At 40.2% G+C, this 16,488-nt stretch overlaps 1 protein-coding gene across 1 annotated transcript; it reads right to left on the bottom strand.

Annotated features, from left to right (window-relative positions):
* Positions 1–152: 152 nt before the first annotated feature.
* efs (embryonal Fyn-associated substrate) lies at positions 153–15,342 on the bottom strand. Its single transcript, XM_065248694.2, has 8 exons — positions 15,137–15,342; positions 14,150–14,380; positions 9,975–11,318; positions 9,748–9,867; positions 6,624–7,535; positions 3,419–3,493; positions 2,880–3,131; positions 153–2,591 (listed from the first exon to the last, which is right to left on the bottom strand). The coding sequence occupies exons 2-8, from the start codon at positions 14,159–14,161 to the stop codon at positions 2,409–2,411; spliced, it is 2,898 nt and encodes a 965-aa protein (XP_065104766.1). The 5' UTR covers positions 14,162–14,380; positions 15,137–15,342; the 3' UTR covers positions 153–2,408.
* Between the last annotated feature and the right edge of the window lie 1,146 nt (positions 15,343–16,488).

Raw genomic sequence — 16,488 nt, 5'->3', positions numbered from 1 at the left:
CACAGACAAAAGTGGCTGTATATTCAAAAACATCTTTCAGCTTTCAGGTAAAAAGCGCCATAATAAAGCATGCACTGTAAATTTGCAACAATTTAACGTTACAAACCGACACGGCCATTTAATGGCGTGACCTCTATGTCCTTCATATTACAATGAAACAGGTCTTTAATTTCAGTTTTAACAAACATAACAGGTTGGAACAATTGGAAAAAAGAAAAACACACAAGCGGTTGTCATTTTTTTGTAACAAAATTGTATTTTGAGGAAATTTGACAAGTACCAAAGACTCCCTAAGTACCTGTAGAGCATGTCTCACAAACAAAACGTCAAAATAAAAATTAGTGTAGTGTCAAAAAGCACATACAATGAATGTCACAGATACATTCTTAAAGCAAACTTTGAATTATTAATGCAAAGTTGCAGGAAAACATCCCTGGTTACATGTGCATATATCTTTTAGAAAAGCAACTTAAAGCCATGCAGAAATTTGATTAACAAAATCAAATAAATAAATGGGAAAGTCAAACCTAAGCATTACTATAAGCATACAAATGACAGGTGAGCCTTCTGAGAGGAAATGTTGTTTCCTGATGAGGACTATTGAATAATTGCAAAGTTTATATACATAAATATTTGTTTTTGTACAGAAGAAAAACTAGCTCTTTTAAAAGCAAACATACTGTAGCTTAGTATCTATATCCACCAGTAAGTGTTTATAAGTATAGACTGAAGTACCTGTTGAGGCCCTCCTTATTCCTATTTACTTACACAAGTAGGTTTTGTAGTAATACTGATAAAGTCCACCAGATGGCAGGACTAGACAAACCTAAATCTAATTTTGGACTAATCTTTTCAGAATAATCCTTAATCCTTGATCCACTACATTAGACACCCCACCACTTTTCAACACCAAATCCACTGCATCCATTTTGATATGGCTTAAAAATATGTATGAACTTAAAGGCCAAATAAAAAACCAAAATACATATTTGATGCAAAAAGTCAACTTTAGCATTTATGTTAACTTGTTAACTTCAGCAGTTTTCTCATGACAAGCATTGTAATGACATAATAAACCAGATTATGAGAAAGGCTGCCCAGGTAGACCACATCTCTTGTTACAGGTCCAGAGAGTATTTTTGTCTCACCTATGTGAACCAAACAGCGAAAATAACACTAAAAGCATAACAAAATAAAAAAAATATGTATTAAAACATTGAACTGAGGGAATAAGCAAAGACATGAGAAACAAAAACAAAGTCTTTGAGATGCAGCCTACGAGGGTGACAAACAAACTGGGTACGTTTATGATACTTGATTGATATCTCAATACAAAAAGCAAGCAGGTGCATGTTTTAACCTGCATATTCACAAAGCCCAGACTGGTTAGAATCAAGCGGTTTGCAGACCTGTCAGCATAGCAAACAATCCCAAATAAACATTTGTAAGCACCAGTAACTGTTTTCAATGCCTCCATGGAAGCTAGTAGATATATTATATAGATATTGCTGTTTCGAAAACGCTGCATAGCCCAATACAAACAAAAACCCTGTGTATTATTAATTGTGCATAAACGGTTGCCCAAACTTCTTCACCATTTAGCTGCCTTTGTTATCAGTTGGATAATTTGGCAGAATCTGATGGTGGGAGTGTGAGAATTACGGGAAAGTAAACAGTAAGGGAAACAAAGCGTGCACTCTTAAAGGGAGGTTAGTTGACCTGATCGACAGGTTTTTCTCTGAATCAGCATTGTGGGAAAAAACACTATACAATACCCATCCACCACAGTTCAATAAATTATTACGTTTTCATTCAAAAAGTCATGTTTTCTTCTAAATCAAGCCCTCATACTTGTTCACTGCCCTATTATGGTAGGTTTGACGTGCTTCATCTAAACGAATGGTCCTGTTGTTTTGCTTACATTTGTAACTTCCAATTACGTCACTTCAATAATCTCTTCACCACCAAGGCCACTTCACATTTACAAACAAACAGAATAATTACAAATCCTTAAATGGAGACTTTTATAAAAGGATCACTGTTATATGCTATGTGATGATAAGATCTCAAAATAAGGGGACAAAATAAAGCTATCAGAAAATGTGCCTGAGGTTGCAAACATCTCCAAATGAAACATCCATCAATAAGTTATAACAAATACAATTTTTAAGTGTGCTTGGCACCACAAACAAATAAAAGGAAAAACACACACACACACATCCTCTAAAGTGTCAAAACCTACACAGGCACACCAATGGACCACCATTTAATCACTGCTGAACCAATGTAGACAGTGACACACTTTAGATACCTTCTTAAACACAATCGATAAACAAACATATATAAAAAATAACAAAAAGAATAAGGCATTCCACTGTGAATTATAAAGCTTAAAAACACAAACAATATCAAGATATCTCAGCTAATCGCTGCAAAAGCCCAGAGAAGCCAGCGGCATGCTGGGATAGATCAGCTACCCTATCCACCATTTCTTGCGTAGCAGGGACTGAAGGATAATTTTGGGCTGCCCCCTTGGTTGCCACAACGACCGCCTTTAGAGCTTGACAGAGGCGTCCACTGGAGGTGGTGACCTGGAGAGACAAACAGTGGTTTGTGTTTTAAATGAGTTTAAACAAAGTCACCTGTTTATTACTGCATTGCTGGAAAATGACAAGTCAACATGTTTATCACTTTCCTGCCTGTTCCTGTTGAATCATAAACAAGTACAATGCCATTCACAAGCTTTTTTTAAGGTGTGCCTAATAAGATCTTGTTATAACATGCATCATCAATTACATTTAATACATCACACCCACATGCACTGTTTAACACTATTATGCAAATAAAAACGACTCTAATTGAAGTGTCTATATGCTAACCTTTGCCCTGAGATCCGAAGAGCTGAGAAGACGTGCAAGTGTATCCCCGATAAAGACAAGTTTGTGTGCAGTTACAATAAGGCTCTTCCCCCTGGAAACAAAAACTCGAGGTGGTTGGTTCCCTTGGACACTTGTGAACAGGGAGTCGATGGCATCAGCCAGACATGAAAGATGAGAGAGACTCTGAGATGAATAGAAGGAGAGGAGCTCTGAATCCTCCAGAGACATCGAAACAGGGGGAGAGGGACTCAGCTGTAGAAAAACAGAAAAGTGTCTTGTTTATATATTATGCACATGTCATTAATAAATATGAACTTTGGCATGGGGTGTTCACACATATTCTTTCTTGCTTGTTAATTGTTTGAGACACGTCTTGACAAAACAAGACGTGATGCAATGGCCAGAGACGTCAGTCTATTATGCACGTAGACTAACAATTAGGCCAACTGTGTGCAGACAGAGCATAATAATAATGTATCATGTGTGAACAGCCTTTAGTATGTGTGTTTTAGGACCATAAATTATAATCAAGTACTTACTTTATTGTCATTTGTGGTAATAAGCTGTGAGGAACTCAGATCTGTGTGACTGTCTGGTGGAGGCTCAGGCTTCCCCTATTTTAGAAGAACAAACAATGGAAATGTCCATAAAAAGAGAACCGAAGAGCTTAGAAATCTTACAGCAGAGGCTAATGCAGAAAGGAGAAGTTAAAGGAATAGTCTACTCATTTTCAATATTAAACTATGTTATTACCTTAACTAAGAAGAGTTGATACATCCCTCTATCATCTTAGTGCGTGCACGTAAGCGCTGGGGCGCGCTGCGACACTTTGATAGCATTTAGCTTAGCCCCATTCATTCAATGGTACCACTCAGAGATAAAGTTAGAAGTGACCAAACACATCAACGTTTTTCCTATTTAAGACGAGTAGTTATACGAGCAAGTTTGGTGGTACAAAATAAAACGTATCGCTTTTCTAATCGGATTTAAAAGAGGAACTATATTGTATGGCGGAACAGCACTTTTGGGAGTACTTCGACTCGGCCAACCCAGTCTCACCCCATGTCGTCAATATTTGACGACACTTGACCATTCGTCATATGTTGACGCGAAGGGTATACCTTTCGCGTCTTTTTTGACGAACTGGGGAATTCAATACTATTACGTCCGTTGCATTCTCTTTCCTATTTTCTTACCATTTTCGCGTCGGTTTAGGGTTAGATTTACATAATGACATCCCTACCCAAACCTAACTCTAACCCCAACGCCAGGTGACAACTGTTTCATTTCGCGTACCTAACTCTAACCCCAACGCCAGGTGACAACTGTTTAATTTCGCGTAGACTGTTTAATTTTGCGTAATCTAACCCTAAACCGACGCGAAAATGGTAAGAAAATAGGAAAGAGAATGCAACGGACGTAATAGTATTGAAGTCCCCAGTTCGTCAAAAAATGACGCGAAAGGTATACCCTTCGCGTCAACATATGACGAATGGTCAAGTGTCGTCAAATATTGACGACATGGGGTGAGACTGTGTTAACTCGGCGCAGTAACACCCTCCCTCTCCCATTATGAGAGGGAGAAGGGGAGCGGATTTTTCAGGCGAGATGAAGTACTCCCAAAAGTGCTGTTCCGCCATACAATATAGTTCCTCTTTTAAATCCGCTTAGAAAAGCGCTACGTTTTATTTTGTACCACCAAACTTGCTCGTATAACTACTCGTCTTAAATAGGAAAAACGTTGATGTGTTTGGTCACTTCTAACTTTATCTCTGAGTGGTACCATTGAATGAATGGGGCTAAGCTAAATGCTATCGAAGTGTCGCAGCGCGCCCCAGCGCTTACGTGCACGCACTAAGATGATAGAGGGATGTATCAACTCTTCTTAGTTAAGGTAATAACATAGTTTAATATTGAAAATGAGTAGACTATTCCATTAATGTCTACGTGGCAGATAAGGATAAATTTTGGAAATGTCTAGCTCTATTCGAATGGTAACTGTTTCTCATGAAGACGTCTGCAATGCAGTTTGTAATTCTATGAACCTGTCATGTGGTTAATCACAGGATCATACACATGAGCCAAATACTTTGTTTATATATTTATATACAGGTATCTCAATACATATATTCTTTCTTTTTTTATTCTTCATGCCATTCCAGCATTTATGGATATATTCATGGCTAGATCTGGTTAATCCATACACAAGGAGGGCAATGTTATATCTCCAATTTACCTAACTTCCATGCTGACACAGGGAGAACATGCAAACTCCACAAAGAAAGACCACCTGACCTAGCTGGGGCCACTGTGCTGCCCCAATACGCATTTTATACATGCTATGATAATGGGCCATTTTATTGTTTACATGTTTTTCTCCTCTTTCTTCTTTTTGTTCTCATCAGCTCCCTCTCATTGTAGTGGAGTGGTGAGGAAAGATTGTTCCTGTAAATACTTCTCAGCCTTTTGGCTATGCAGGTGTCAGACTTTAAAATGCATGCAAAGAACCTTTGCATGCAAATAACCCTACAATTACCATACATTGCTTTTAGTGGTCAAATGACTTTTGCTTTGATCCCTTTTATAATCTCAGAGATGTGGATTCGGATAGCCATAGGCACTCCAGAAATTTCCATTTTTAGGCAGGTAGTGAGAGAAAAACACGGACATTCTGGATTCGGTCAGCACTAGCTCATGTACATTTTGAAAATATCTTGTCCCCATGAGAAGCAATTACCATTCTAACAGTGCTATGTAAGAATAAAAGAGATGGCAAAGGTTTGAGTGACAGATAAAGGCAGATGTGAAGTGTAACGCAGGGTTCACACCAGACGTGGTAGAGGCCGGCAAGCGCAAGTGATTTACATGTTAAGTCAATGCAAAGACGCGATAAGGCATCCTGCGGCGCGGCACGCGTGGATCACATTGAGCGTTGCCGCGGGAAACGCGCAAGTTTAAAAATCTGAACTTTGGCGGATTTCGCACCACGTTAACCAATCAGGACCTTGCTGTAGTAGTGACGTGATTACAGGAAGCGATCGGAGTCTTAGCGGAGTCCCAGAAGCCCCTCCCATGACGCGAGTTTCCAGGTGAATGTTTCGAATGACAATATTTCATGTGTGGCTTTCACACGCGAATGAAGTGAGTAAACTCAAATGTTCAAGCGTCCAACTACGCGCGATTAGCGCATTTTTGCCGCCTCTACTGCGACTGGTGTGAATGCACCATAAAGCAGATATCTAAAACAATAAATGTTAAAGCAACACTAAAGAGTTTTTGCTCTTTGGTCCCCCTACAGGTTGGAAGCGGAATTGTCCATTACCACTGTCGTAAATAATTTAGCCTACTGCAGCAAAGCTGGCTCTGATTGGATTGTAGATCTGCTGCAAAGCAAGTTTTTGTAGTTTTCACTCGAACTACAGGACCGCGACCCGATGGTTGGAAACTTCTTTAGAGCGGTTTTGGCCGATAGAGAGCTGCAAAGCGAATGTGAAAGTGCCGTACACCCTGTTTCGAGTAGATGAACGACTTTTTTGGAAACGTTATTTTAAGGTAAAAAAAAACCTCTTTGGTGTTGCTTTAAATTCAAACACCTTGCCTTATGGCTTCATCATATGAATAACAAATTAAGTAGTATCAATAAAACTTTGAACAACAACACTGGTGTATGTACATTTACTCTTTTCTAAGTTTACCACGTTCACACTTATATTCTATAATTTCTCCATAAAACAGGTGCCTAACCTGTAGTTTGACGTATCCCACACTATCACCTACAGGATATGAAGGCGGCGGTGTAGGAGTTAAGCCAATTCCTGCATATTCATTCCCTTGTTCCTCATCCTCAGACCTTCCTGTGGTAGGGGCTAAGGAGACAGGTGCAGGGGGCAACGGGAAGGCTACTGGTGGTGGAGGAGGAAGTGGTCGTTCTTGGATCCAGCTACCCTTTCTTGACCCCATGTCCCCTGCGATCGGTTTGACCTCTGCCACCGGTAGAGCAGGTAAAGGTCTCCGGGACAGAGACTCCTGGGAAGGAAGTCTGGGCCGCGTCTGACTTTGCAGAAATGAGGCGGAGTCTTCCAGAGCGCAGCGGACCATCGGCAGTAGACCGTCAGCTGGAGGGGCAGCGCCACACACTGTTAGTGCCGGAAGTAGGTCTGATAGACGAGACCAAACTTGTTGGAGAACTGGAGGAACATCTCCAACATGGCCTGCCTTCCAAACAGAAAGGATCTCAGCCAGTGCAGCAGCTAGGTCTCTGGAGGGTGTGGTGGTGAGTGATGCATAAGTCAGTGCAGACTGGATAAGAGCAGAGAGAGAGGTTTTCCACTGGACGTCACCAGATCCGGTGCTCGATATGGACAAACGGCGCGTTGGGATTTCGAGAGTGAGGGCAGGCATGTCGTAGATGCCTCCATCGAGTTCTGATCCATCTTCACTGGCTAAATCTTGCTTTCTTTGACTGGAAATGGAATTAATTCCTGCAGTTAATCCCGGCATCTCGCTTGCCTCCAAGGGTAAGCCAGGGAGACTGGGAACACTGTATACATCCTCATCCTCTGCATCACCTGTCACAGCAGCTGGTCCTGGTATATTGTATGTTTGCTGCTGATGGTCTGAAGAGGAATTAAGGGCCAGGGTGGGGACATCATAAATCTAGAGATGACAGAGAAAGAGGTTACTCACAGTCTGGATCTCAATTCTACAATTATGTCATTATAAAAGCCATTTTGCTAAATCCAGAGATTGGCAAAAAATTTGCTCCATTTCTTTAACTGTTGTGTGGGAACAAAGAGCTTTGGCTGCAGTTCAATAAGTGTTTATCAATGCTGCACAGTTCAGATGACCTTGTGAAGGTCTTTTATGTTTGGTCACTATTAATATGTAACTAGAGTGTTATTAACAGTGTATAAAGTAAATAACATGTTCTACTTTTGGACTAACTGGTGAAATAGTACAGTATCTGTAGAACAAAATCCACTGCTAAGGATATAGTGGGGATTAATAGGAAGCAAATGTGAGAGAAAAGAGGGGAGAAAGCATGTGGGTGGAGGTATAAAGAGAGCCAGACCACTTTGCACTTGAGTCTGGCTGATCTGCCCAACTCGACAAGCAAGTGTGATTGCGTGAGCTGATGAAAATGTTGGAAGTGTTGGACTGAATTAGCTCATGGCAGAAATAAAGGTGTGGTTTAAAACTAATGAATGGGAGAGGAGCGAGACAGCAAGAAATGCAGAACAAGAAAAACAGCAAGAAAGACTATAGGGGAATTCAGAGATTTGATTCTGCAAACCTCAAACATTTTAAAATGATGTACTCGCCTTCATGTCAGTGAAACTTTTACTGAAAATCTTCCCCTGCGGTGATCTAATTTGCAAATCGCACTTGTGTATATTTAAATATGATGAATGAAGACGCATTGCACCATGATTAATGTCATTGAACGCAATGTGAATGAAAAAAAAAAACGGGACCCCCAATACAGTTGGGTACTGTTCACATTTTAACCAGTACGGTACCTTTTTTTATGTACTTTACTCTCTGTCTAATAACAAAAACATTTTGTTTAGAGAAAAAAGTCCAAACATCTTAATTTTAACATTTTGCTATTTATTTTGAAATGTTTTTCAGGTTGGTCTAAAGTTTTATTTCAGCTACATAAGCTTAATAAAATAATCAGATATAAAATAATACTGCATAACAGTATAGTGTATAATACAAATATATATTAACCCTTATTAAAATTACAAAAGTTAATCATGCAAGTTAAAGGCGGGTGCACAATTTTTGAAAAAAAAAAGGGAGTCGAGTACCAAAACACACTTGTAGCCAATCAGCAGTAAGGGGCGTGTTTACTAGCCAACATCATTGCCTGGGTTGTGTATGTGTGGGGCGGATCTGCTAAAAGTAGGTGCAGATTCTATTGGGTTAGGGGCATGTTTGTTTAGGTGATTTCAAATGTCAACATTGGCTTTCAGAGATCATGCACCCCACCTTTAAGTCAATGATTGTTTTATTTGTCAATTTTTTGATTAACATTAAAGACCGAGAGCAAAAGTGCACAGATCCAATATACAGTTACACCCAAGTTTTATTTTTAAAATGCTACTACTACCACTTATGGGGTAGTGTGATAGACTGCATTTAGCAGGATAATCACAAAATGTTTTAATATTTTGTGTAAATATGTCCATTCCAGTGCAAGAAAACCTTCACTTAGTTAACATTTGCGTGCTGTCCAAAGCATTGATACGCAGCTATCCAGACACACGCATCTGATTTGCGCACACACAAAACTCCTTAAACAGCACATGAGTAGCTCATTGATTGATCTGCTTGGCGGCTTTTTTGTGCTCAAATATTTGCATTGCCATCTACATATTTACATAAAGCATGTGAACGTTGGTGACGACTTATCAAACGTCTTTTGCTCTCTCTACCAGATGCACAACACCCAGATGCGTTCTCAGCCAGGTACCGGAAATTAGGCACCGATTGATTTAATGTGAATTAGTAGTACAGATATAATTCAGTTGGTGCTCTAAAAAGTACCGGGTTCGGTAGCCAACCCTAACCGACAGGGAGCAAGATTTTCAGTGAATATAGAATATAGAAAGTTATTTATGGTGCTTTTGTCATTTTTAGATTTAGTCTACTTTAATTTTTAGAGGACGGTATAAAGGGACAGGAAGTGATAGTGGAAAGGGCAGTAGTAACAACCCAGGTCTCAGACTCGGGTCACATGGAGCCTGAAGTGCTGTCCACATAGCTTCAACCACTGCATTTTGTCATTACGACTACAGCTCGGTAAGTGATGATAACATTTTCAAATTCCTTTACAAGGTGGATGACATGTATTGTCTCTTACCTCAGAGGCCTGGTCAGTAAGTACAGCACGAGGGGTGTTATAGATCCCATCATCATCTTCCTCAGAAGGCACTGCAGGAACTGAATTTTGCCACCTTTTGGTGGGAGGTGTATCATATACCTAAAGCAATAAATATTAGATATTAGAAACCTCACTTTAAATTATTAATAATCTCTCTCTCTATTTTCAAAACATTTAAGAACCAACATTTTTCTAATGCATCTTACCTCATCACTGAGTTTTTCAGAATTTGCACAAGGTGTCTTGGTCACTGATTCACTGTTCTGTTTATTCTCATCCACTTGTGCATTTCCGTTTTTATTTCCCTGTCTGTCCTCTTCTAGCACCTGTGTTTGTGGGGATGCAAGTTTTGACTGGAGAACAGGTTTAGTGGCTGGAATTATACTTGATTGAGGTAAATCTTTCCTGGTTACACTTCTAACAGGTGGCGCTGGAGGTGGTGGTTTGCGGCCAAAGTTTGGGGAACCCGGTACTCCGGACTTTCCTGTCCTGGTGAGTAGAGGGGACTCCCTCATGCTACCTTGTGTTAGTTTTCCTCTACTAGTAGGAGGAGTTGAAATAGTACCCTGTGTCCTCTGAGATCCTCGGACAGAAGGAGGTGTCTGCTTAACATTTTGCGCTGGTTTTGAAGGAGCAGAGACCGCTACAGTTCCAGAGGTGTGTTTGCGCTCAGACTGAGGAGTCCTTGATACTGCTCCGCCAGGTGTGGTTGGGGTTTGGTACATACCTGGGGCATCTTGACCAGAAGGATTAATGGCAGCAGATGGGCTGCTTTTGGGTGCAATTCCATCTGTAAGTCTCGAATTTATTCCCGGTACTGCACCACTCGGAGTCTGATATAAATTCTCATTGGTCAGTGCAGTTACAGCTGGCCTTGGCACCAAGTAGCATCCTTCAGAATGTCCTGCCGCTTCTGCTGTAGACCTTGAAACAGCACTTGGACTCAAGTAAACCGAATCTGATGGTAATGCACCCTGTGATCTGTGTTGTGCTGCCAGCGGGGCAGGCGAAGTGGGTGTCTGGTAAAGAGTCCCTGACTCCCCACCCCGTCCTTTAAGAGAGGGCGAGCGGGGTCTCCCTGCCACAGACATATCGCCCCAGTCTGGACGAGGCCTGGTTCCAGAACTAGAGTGTGATCGTGGCCTTCCTCCATCAGGATGGCGTAGATCTCCAGATCTGACTGGAACAGGTGATGCCCCAGGGCTTTGGTAAACCCCTTCTGTCAAGCTGGGCGGAGAGAGATACACCCCATCTAAATCTTCATTAGTCAGCCCATTTACGCAGCCCAGTTGATTAGGTGAAAGATGGACTGAATCCACACTAGGAGCCCGTCGGGTTTCTGTACTTGTGCTTGAAGTGGGAGTCTGAGTTTGAAGGAGACGCAGTCGGTTGGCGGGGGCAATGCCTTGCCGACCGTGAAGGGAGCAAAGCCACCAGCCAGGTCCACCTTCCTGTTCTTGGTCGAGAACCATCAGGATATCACCTTTACGGAATGCCAACTCCTCTGGGCTTTCAGCGGCATTGTCAAAAAGTGCCTTCGCAAGCACAGTCTAAAAGATAAAAGAGAGACACATAAAACTCACCACTGTGTCATCCTTATGGAGAGTGTGGAGAGAGAATGGAAGGATGGGGAGATGGAAGAAGAAAGGAAATGCCTTAAATAAAACATATCAAGCCTGCCCTTATCAAGGTGATAAAATGTGAACCCATGCATGCATAAAAAAATCTACATTAATTTGCATACATATTTTCATGAAACGAGGCAGATTAGAAATAGCAAAAGCGAAAAGTTGTAACAGTCTTTTGAATAGAATGGGGAGCGACAGAAATGGTGCAGATGCCAATGTGCTAGAAATGCTAGATTTTAAGAACAAGCAACAGTGTAATAGAGTTGATGTTTAAAGGGACATTCCACTTTTTTTGAAAATATGCTATTTTCCAGCTCCCCTAGAGTGAAACATTTGAGTTTTACCATTTTGGAATCCATTCAGCTGATCTCTGGGTCTGGCGCTAGCACTTTTGGCATAGCATAGCATAATTCATTGAATCTGATTAGACCATTAGCATTGCGCTCAAAAATGACCAAAGGGTTTAAATATTTTCCTATTTTAAACTTGACTCTTCTGCAGTTACATCGTGTACTAAGACAGACAAAAAAATTAAAAGTTGCGATTTTCTAGGACTATACTTTCATTCTGGCATATTAATCAAGGACTTTGTTAATGTAACATGGGTCCAGCAGGCGCAATGATAATACGCAGCACCCGAAAATAGTCCCCAGCTAGGTAACTTTCCATATGACCGGCACTAAGGGGCTGTTTACACTTGGTATTAAGATGTGTTTTCATCGATCGGATCACAAGTGGACGAGAGAGACACATTGCGTTTACACCTGGTATTTAAATCCGTCTCTTTTGTCCACTTTCGACCGCATCTGTCCTGAATACTGTGAGGGGGTGGTCTGTGAGACGGTGGGCGAGTCTCTCTGCTGTCATTCAAACGCGAGCGGGAGTAATTATGAGTTTATATGGACGCAAACTTATATTATGTCAGGGCCAGCTGCTTGTTTAGCAAGTATACATGCTGCACAGTGTTTTGTACGTTTATTTGTTGGAGCTTTCTCTGAATTTTCAGCGCAATTGATGAAATAGGATTGCGCAACTTTCACGCTTTCAAAACGAAACTACGGAGAACACCCCGCAGTAGTTTTATCAATGAAAGGCTAAAAATAGCGCTGTTCACCGTATGTTCACGGCAGAAGTCAAAAAAGACGTAAAACTTGTGTTTAATACCTCAGATTAGATAAATGGGCGGAGAGAAGGCGGTCGCATGTGGCTGTTCGAACACATTCAACCACATTGCGTTCCGCAACTCCAAAGCGATCAGATCGAAAGTGGTTTCGACTACCTCTGAATGTGGTTGAAAGTGGTCGAAAGTGGCATTAACGTCGTCCACTTGTGATCCGATCGACGAAAACGCATGTTAATGCCAAGTGTAAACAGCCTCTAAGTTTGTGTAGTTGCAGAGTTGTAGTCGGGACTATTTTTGGGCATTGCCCAATATTATTGCGCCTGCTGCATCCATGGTACGGCAGCAAAGTCCTTAATCATTACGCAGGAATGAGAGTATAGTTCCTAGCACTTTTTAATTTTCTGTCAGTCTTAGTACAAAATGTAACTACAGAAGAGTCAAGTTTTAAATAGGAAAAATATCGAAACTCTATAGATATTTTTGAGCGCAATGCTAATGGTCTAATCAGATTCAATTAATTATGCTAAGCTATGCTAAATGTGGTACTGCCAGACCTGGAGATCGGCTGAATGGATTCCTAAACGGTAAAACTCAAATGTTTAACTCTAGGGGAGCTGGAAAATGAGCCTAATTTAAAAAAAGTGGAGTGTCCCTTTAAATCCAATGTCCTCAGCTAAAACTTATTTTAAGCCCTCAATTGAGTTTTTAACTGGGTTGTGTTAGTAAGAGAAGTCACAAAAGGGAACCAAAATGCATCGTAGCACTTCATCTATGTCAACATCAGAGAATAAAGACTATAGCTGAATATCTAAACATATTCTGTATTCAAACATTCAAAAATGACACATGTTGACAATTATTACTGAAAATTATTAAAGAACGGCTTAAAGTCAATATATAGCAATATAATCGCTAACCTATTTTTTTGGCATACACAAACTGTGAAGATTTGCATAAAGACCTGCTCCTTTAAAGGTTTTTAACAGAAGATGTGCATGTAAGCTTCATTTAGAATGATGTTTATGTTGTTCAGCTGGTAGAGCATTACAAAACTAGTGCAAAAGGTGACTGGTTCGATTCTCAGGTAACATATTGTTATAGACTAATATAATGAATACATTGTAATACACTGCAAGTCGCTTTGAATAAAAGCCGTCTGCCAAATGCATATATGTAAATCGAATCATGTCACGGGTCCACCTTATGGTGTTTTTGTATTCAGACACCCACACTACTGACTTTATGGTTAAATCAATATTGATAGAGAGGATGCATAAGTAAGGGCAGAGGTCTGTGATTATGGAAAGAGAGAAATAGTGATTAAAGAAAAGAGCTGCTGAGTTAATGATAATGAGAAAGACAAGTGGGGGAGGGGTACAACATCTGTCCCCCAGTTTTGGGTCCTTTTGTCATCCTCTATTTACCTCTAAATTTCCCTCTCATTCCCCACAGGGGACGTAGTGCTCTGGGCAAGCTGAGCCCCAGTACCCCAACACCCCCCAACACACAAACCCATTATGAAGCACTGATTTTACATTGGACAGTAGGGTTTTTCAGGGATAAACAGCAGGGTTTACAGCAGTGCCCTATATATCAAAACCCGTCACATTTTAAATGCATACACACTTACCGATAGAGACATTTTTGAAGCCGGTTCTCCACAGTTTTTGGTTTGGTTAATTCCACATGGGCTTTCCACTAAACCCCATTCACATCCAGACCGTGTGCGTCATCTGCATGTTTTACAGATCTGTTTTTCCCGTTAACCTGAACTGTGCAGCGAAGGTAAATATCTCAAAATCCCGATCTGACAGAATCCTTTGCAATTTGGGACTTTCATCACATCTGACACATTTTGAACCTGGTGGATAGAAAAAAAAAACATTTTTAGGATAAATGTGGTAATCTGAGACATGTTATGAATACAGTAGTGTTTCACAAATAGACTTGAGGCTGTTAAAACCTGTAAAGACAGCTGCAGTGGTTAAACTAGTCAGACCAGCCATTGGGCTTCAGCAGGGTGAAGACATCATTTCATAAAATCATAATGTTCCTAACTTTTTAAAGGACATCTTTCATTTTTATTTTTAATTTTATAATTCTGTAATTATGTGTTAATAGAGGACCAGACACCATTATCTATAATTGTATAATTCAGTTTTCAAGCATTTAGCAAAAAATAAACCACCTCAAGATATTAACACAACAGCCTAAAGACTAGGATACTGGCCTTGGTCAAATATACGTATAGACAAATATGTAAATATACGAAATATATTTATAATCCTGCCTAAATATATGTGTAGATTGAAATGCATTAAGCTGCATCAGTGAAAGGGGAGGGAAAACGCAGATAATTTAAAGCCACGTTTCGTTTTCCATCCAAGAAACCTCAAGCTTTCCTTTATGCAGCTGAAACCCAATGGGACAAATGGGACCAACGAAAAAATATAAATAAAAGACGCTTTCACTCTCCCTGTAAACCAACAGCAAGGGTTATAATAACTACATAAATAACAGAAATTAAATGAGATGCTATTTATTTCAGTCACAAAGAGACAAACAAACAGCGACAGCCCAGTGGTAATGTGAACTAAATAGCAATGCGCAATCTTACCGTTCACATGTCTGGAAAAATCACCGCGAAATACAGAAGTAAAGTCAAACCTAACAAATCATATCTCCTCAAAAGACTGCAATGCACGGCTGTTGTTTTCCTTTCTTTCTTTAGGGATACGCGTCTCGCTCCACCAGGCTTCGCCCTTCCCTGCTGCTGCTGTTGGCCTTCTTGGTTTTGAATTACAGTTGAGCGCATATGGCTGCTCCCCCCTCATTGTGCCCGACACCGCACCACTCTTTACAGTAAAATACGCCCCCTAGTGGAAGTATCTATCTATCTATCTATCTATCTATCTATCTATCTATCTATCTATCTATCTATCTATCTATCTATCTATCTATCTATCTATCTATCTATCTATCTATCTATCTATCTATCTATCTATCTATCTAATCACATATTTTACATAAAAAAGCTTCGATCAGCCGTATTTCTCTAACATATTTATAAGTATGAAATTGTAACAATATCTAGGTAATACAAATTTGTAAATGTAAGAAAGAAACAGCACAAATAGATGGTATTATTTTCCAGTGAGTGCTGCCGAGAGAACAATACATTGGGTGGAATTAAACGGAGGAGATATTGTACGGAAATAGTATGTAAATTATCTGTCAAGCAGTTTGCTTGATTGTATAAAGAGGAGGCTACTGAATAATATGGATATTCTGGGGGAAAGGGAAGTATGATGCACAGATGCAAAAAAAACACGTTTTACATTTTTACAAGACACAGGTTTGGGCAATGATGCCCTGCTTTGCTGTGTGGCTGGAGAAGCTGAAGTTTCAGAATGATTTGTGCAGCATACTGCAATGTACAGCAGGTGGCAGTAGAGCTCCAAAGAAGTAAGGGGCCATTTAACAAGAAGTAGAATCTTTGATTCAATCAAAAGTCCAATGACAACTTTTACTGTCCATGAATGACAACGCAGTTGAAAGCGACAATTATAATACAATTCCAGCAGGGCTCCAGGCAATAAATAACAATAGCAAAGGCAAATGGTGGCATTTTGCCACCAAAATTTGAGAGCGTGCCACTGAATTTTGCATCCAGTCGCACATGTGCGACCAGTAAATTTGACCTTTTTTTGTGATGTGACACTGAATTTAAAACAGCTTTCTGCATCTATCATCGAAGTATATATTAGTAATACAATGTATTACTTAGTAGAAATGTGAAAATTTGGTAAGCATGTTGATTTACGGTATGTGCCCCTAAATTTTCTGGTTGCACCCCTAAAATTTTCAGTTTGGGGCCACTGTGCTCATAGTGAAAAAAGTTAGTCTGGAGCCCTGTCCAGTTGTTTTTCATTAAAGTAAATCTAAAGATTATTTTAAATATAATTCAAT

This window comes from Paramisgurnus dabryanus, chromosome 2 (genome assembly GCF_030506205.2).
Source record: "Paramisgurnus dabryanus chromosome 2, PD_genome_1.1, whole genome shotgun sequence".
Classification (NCBI taxonomy): Eukaryota; Metazoa; Chordata; class Actinopteri; order Cypriniformes; family Cobitidae; genus Paramisgurnus; species Paramisgurnus dabryanus.
This window is presented reverse-complemented; position numbering and strand designations above follow the sequence as displayed.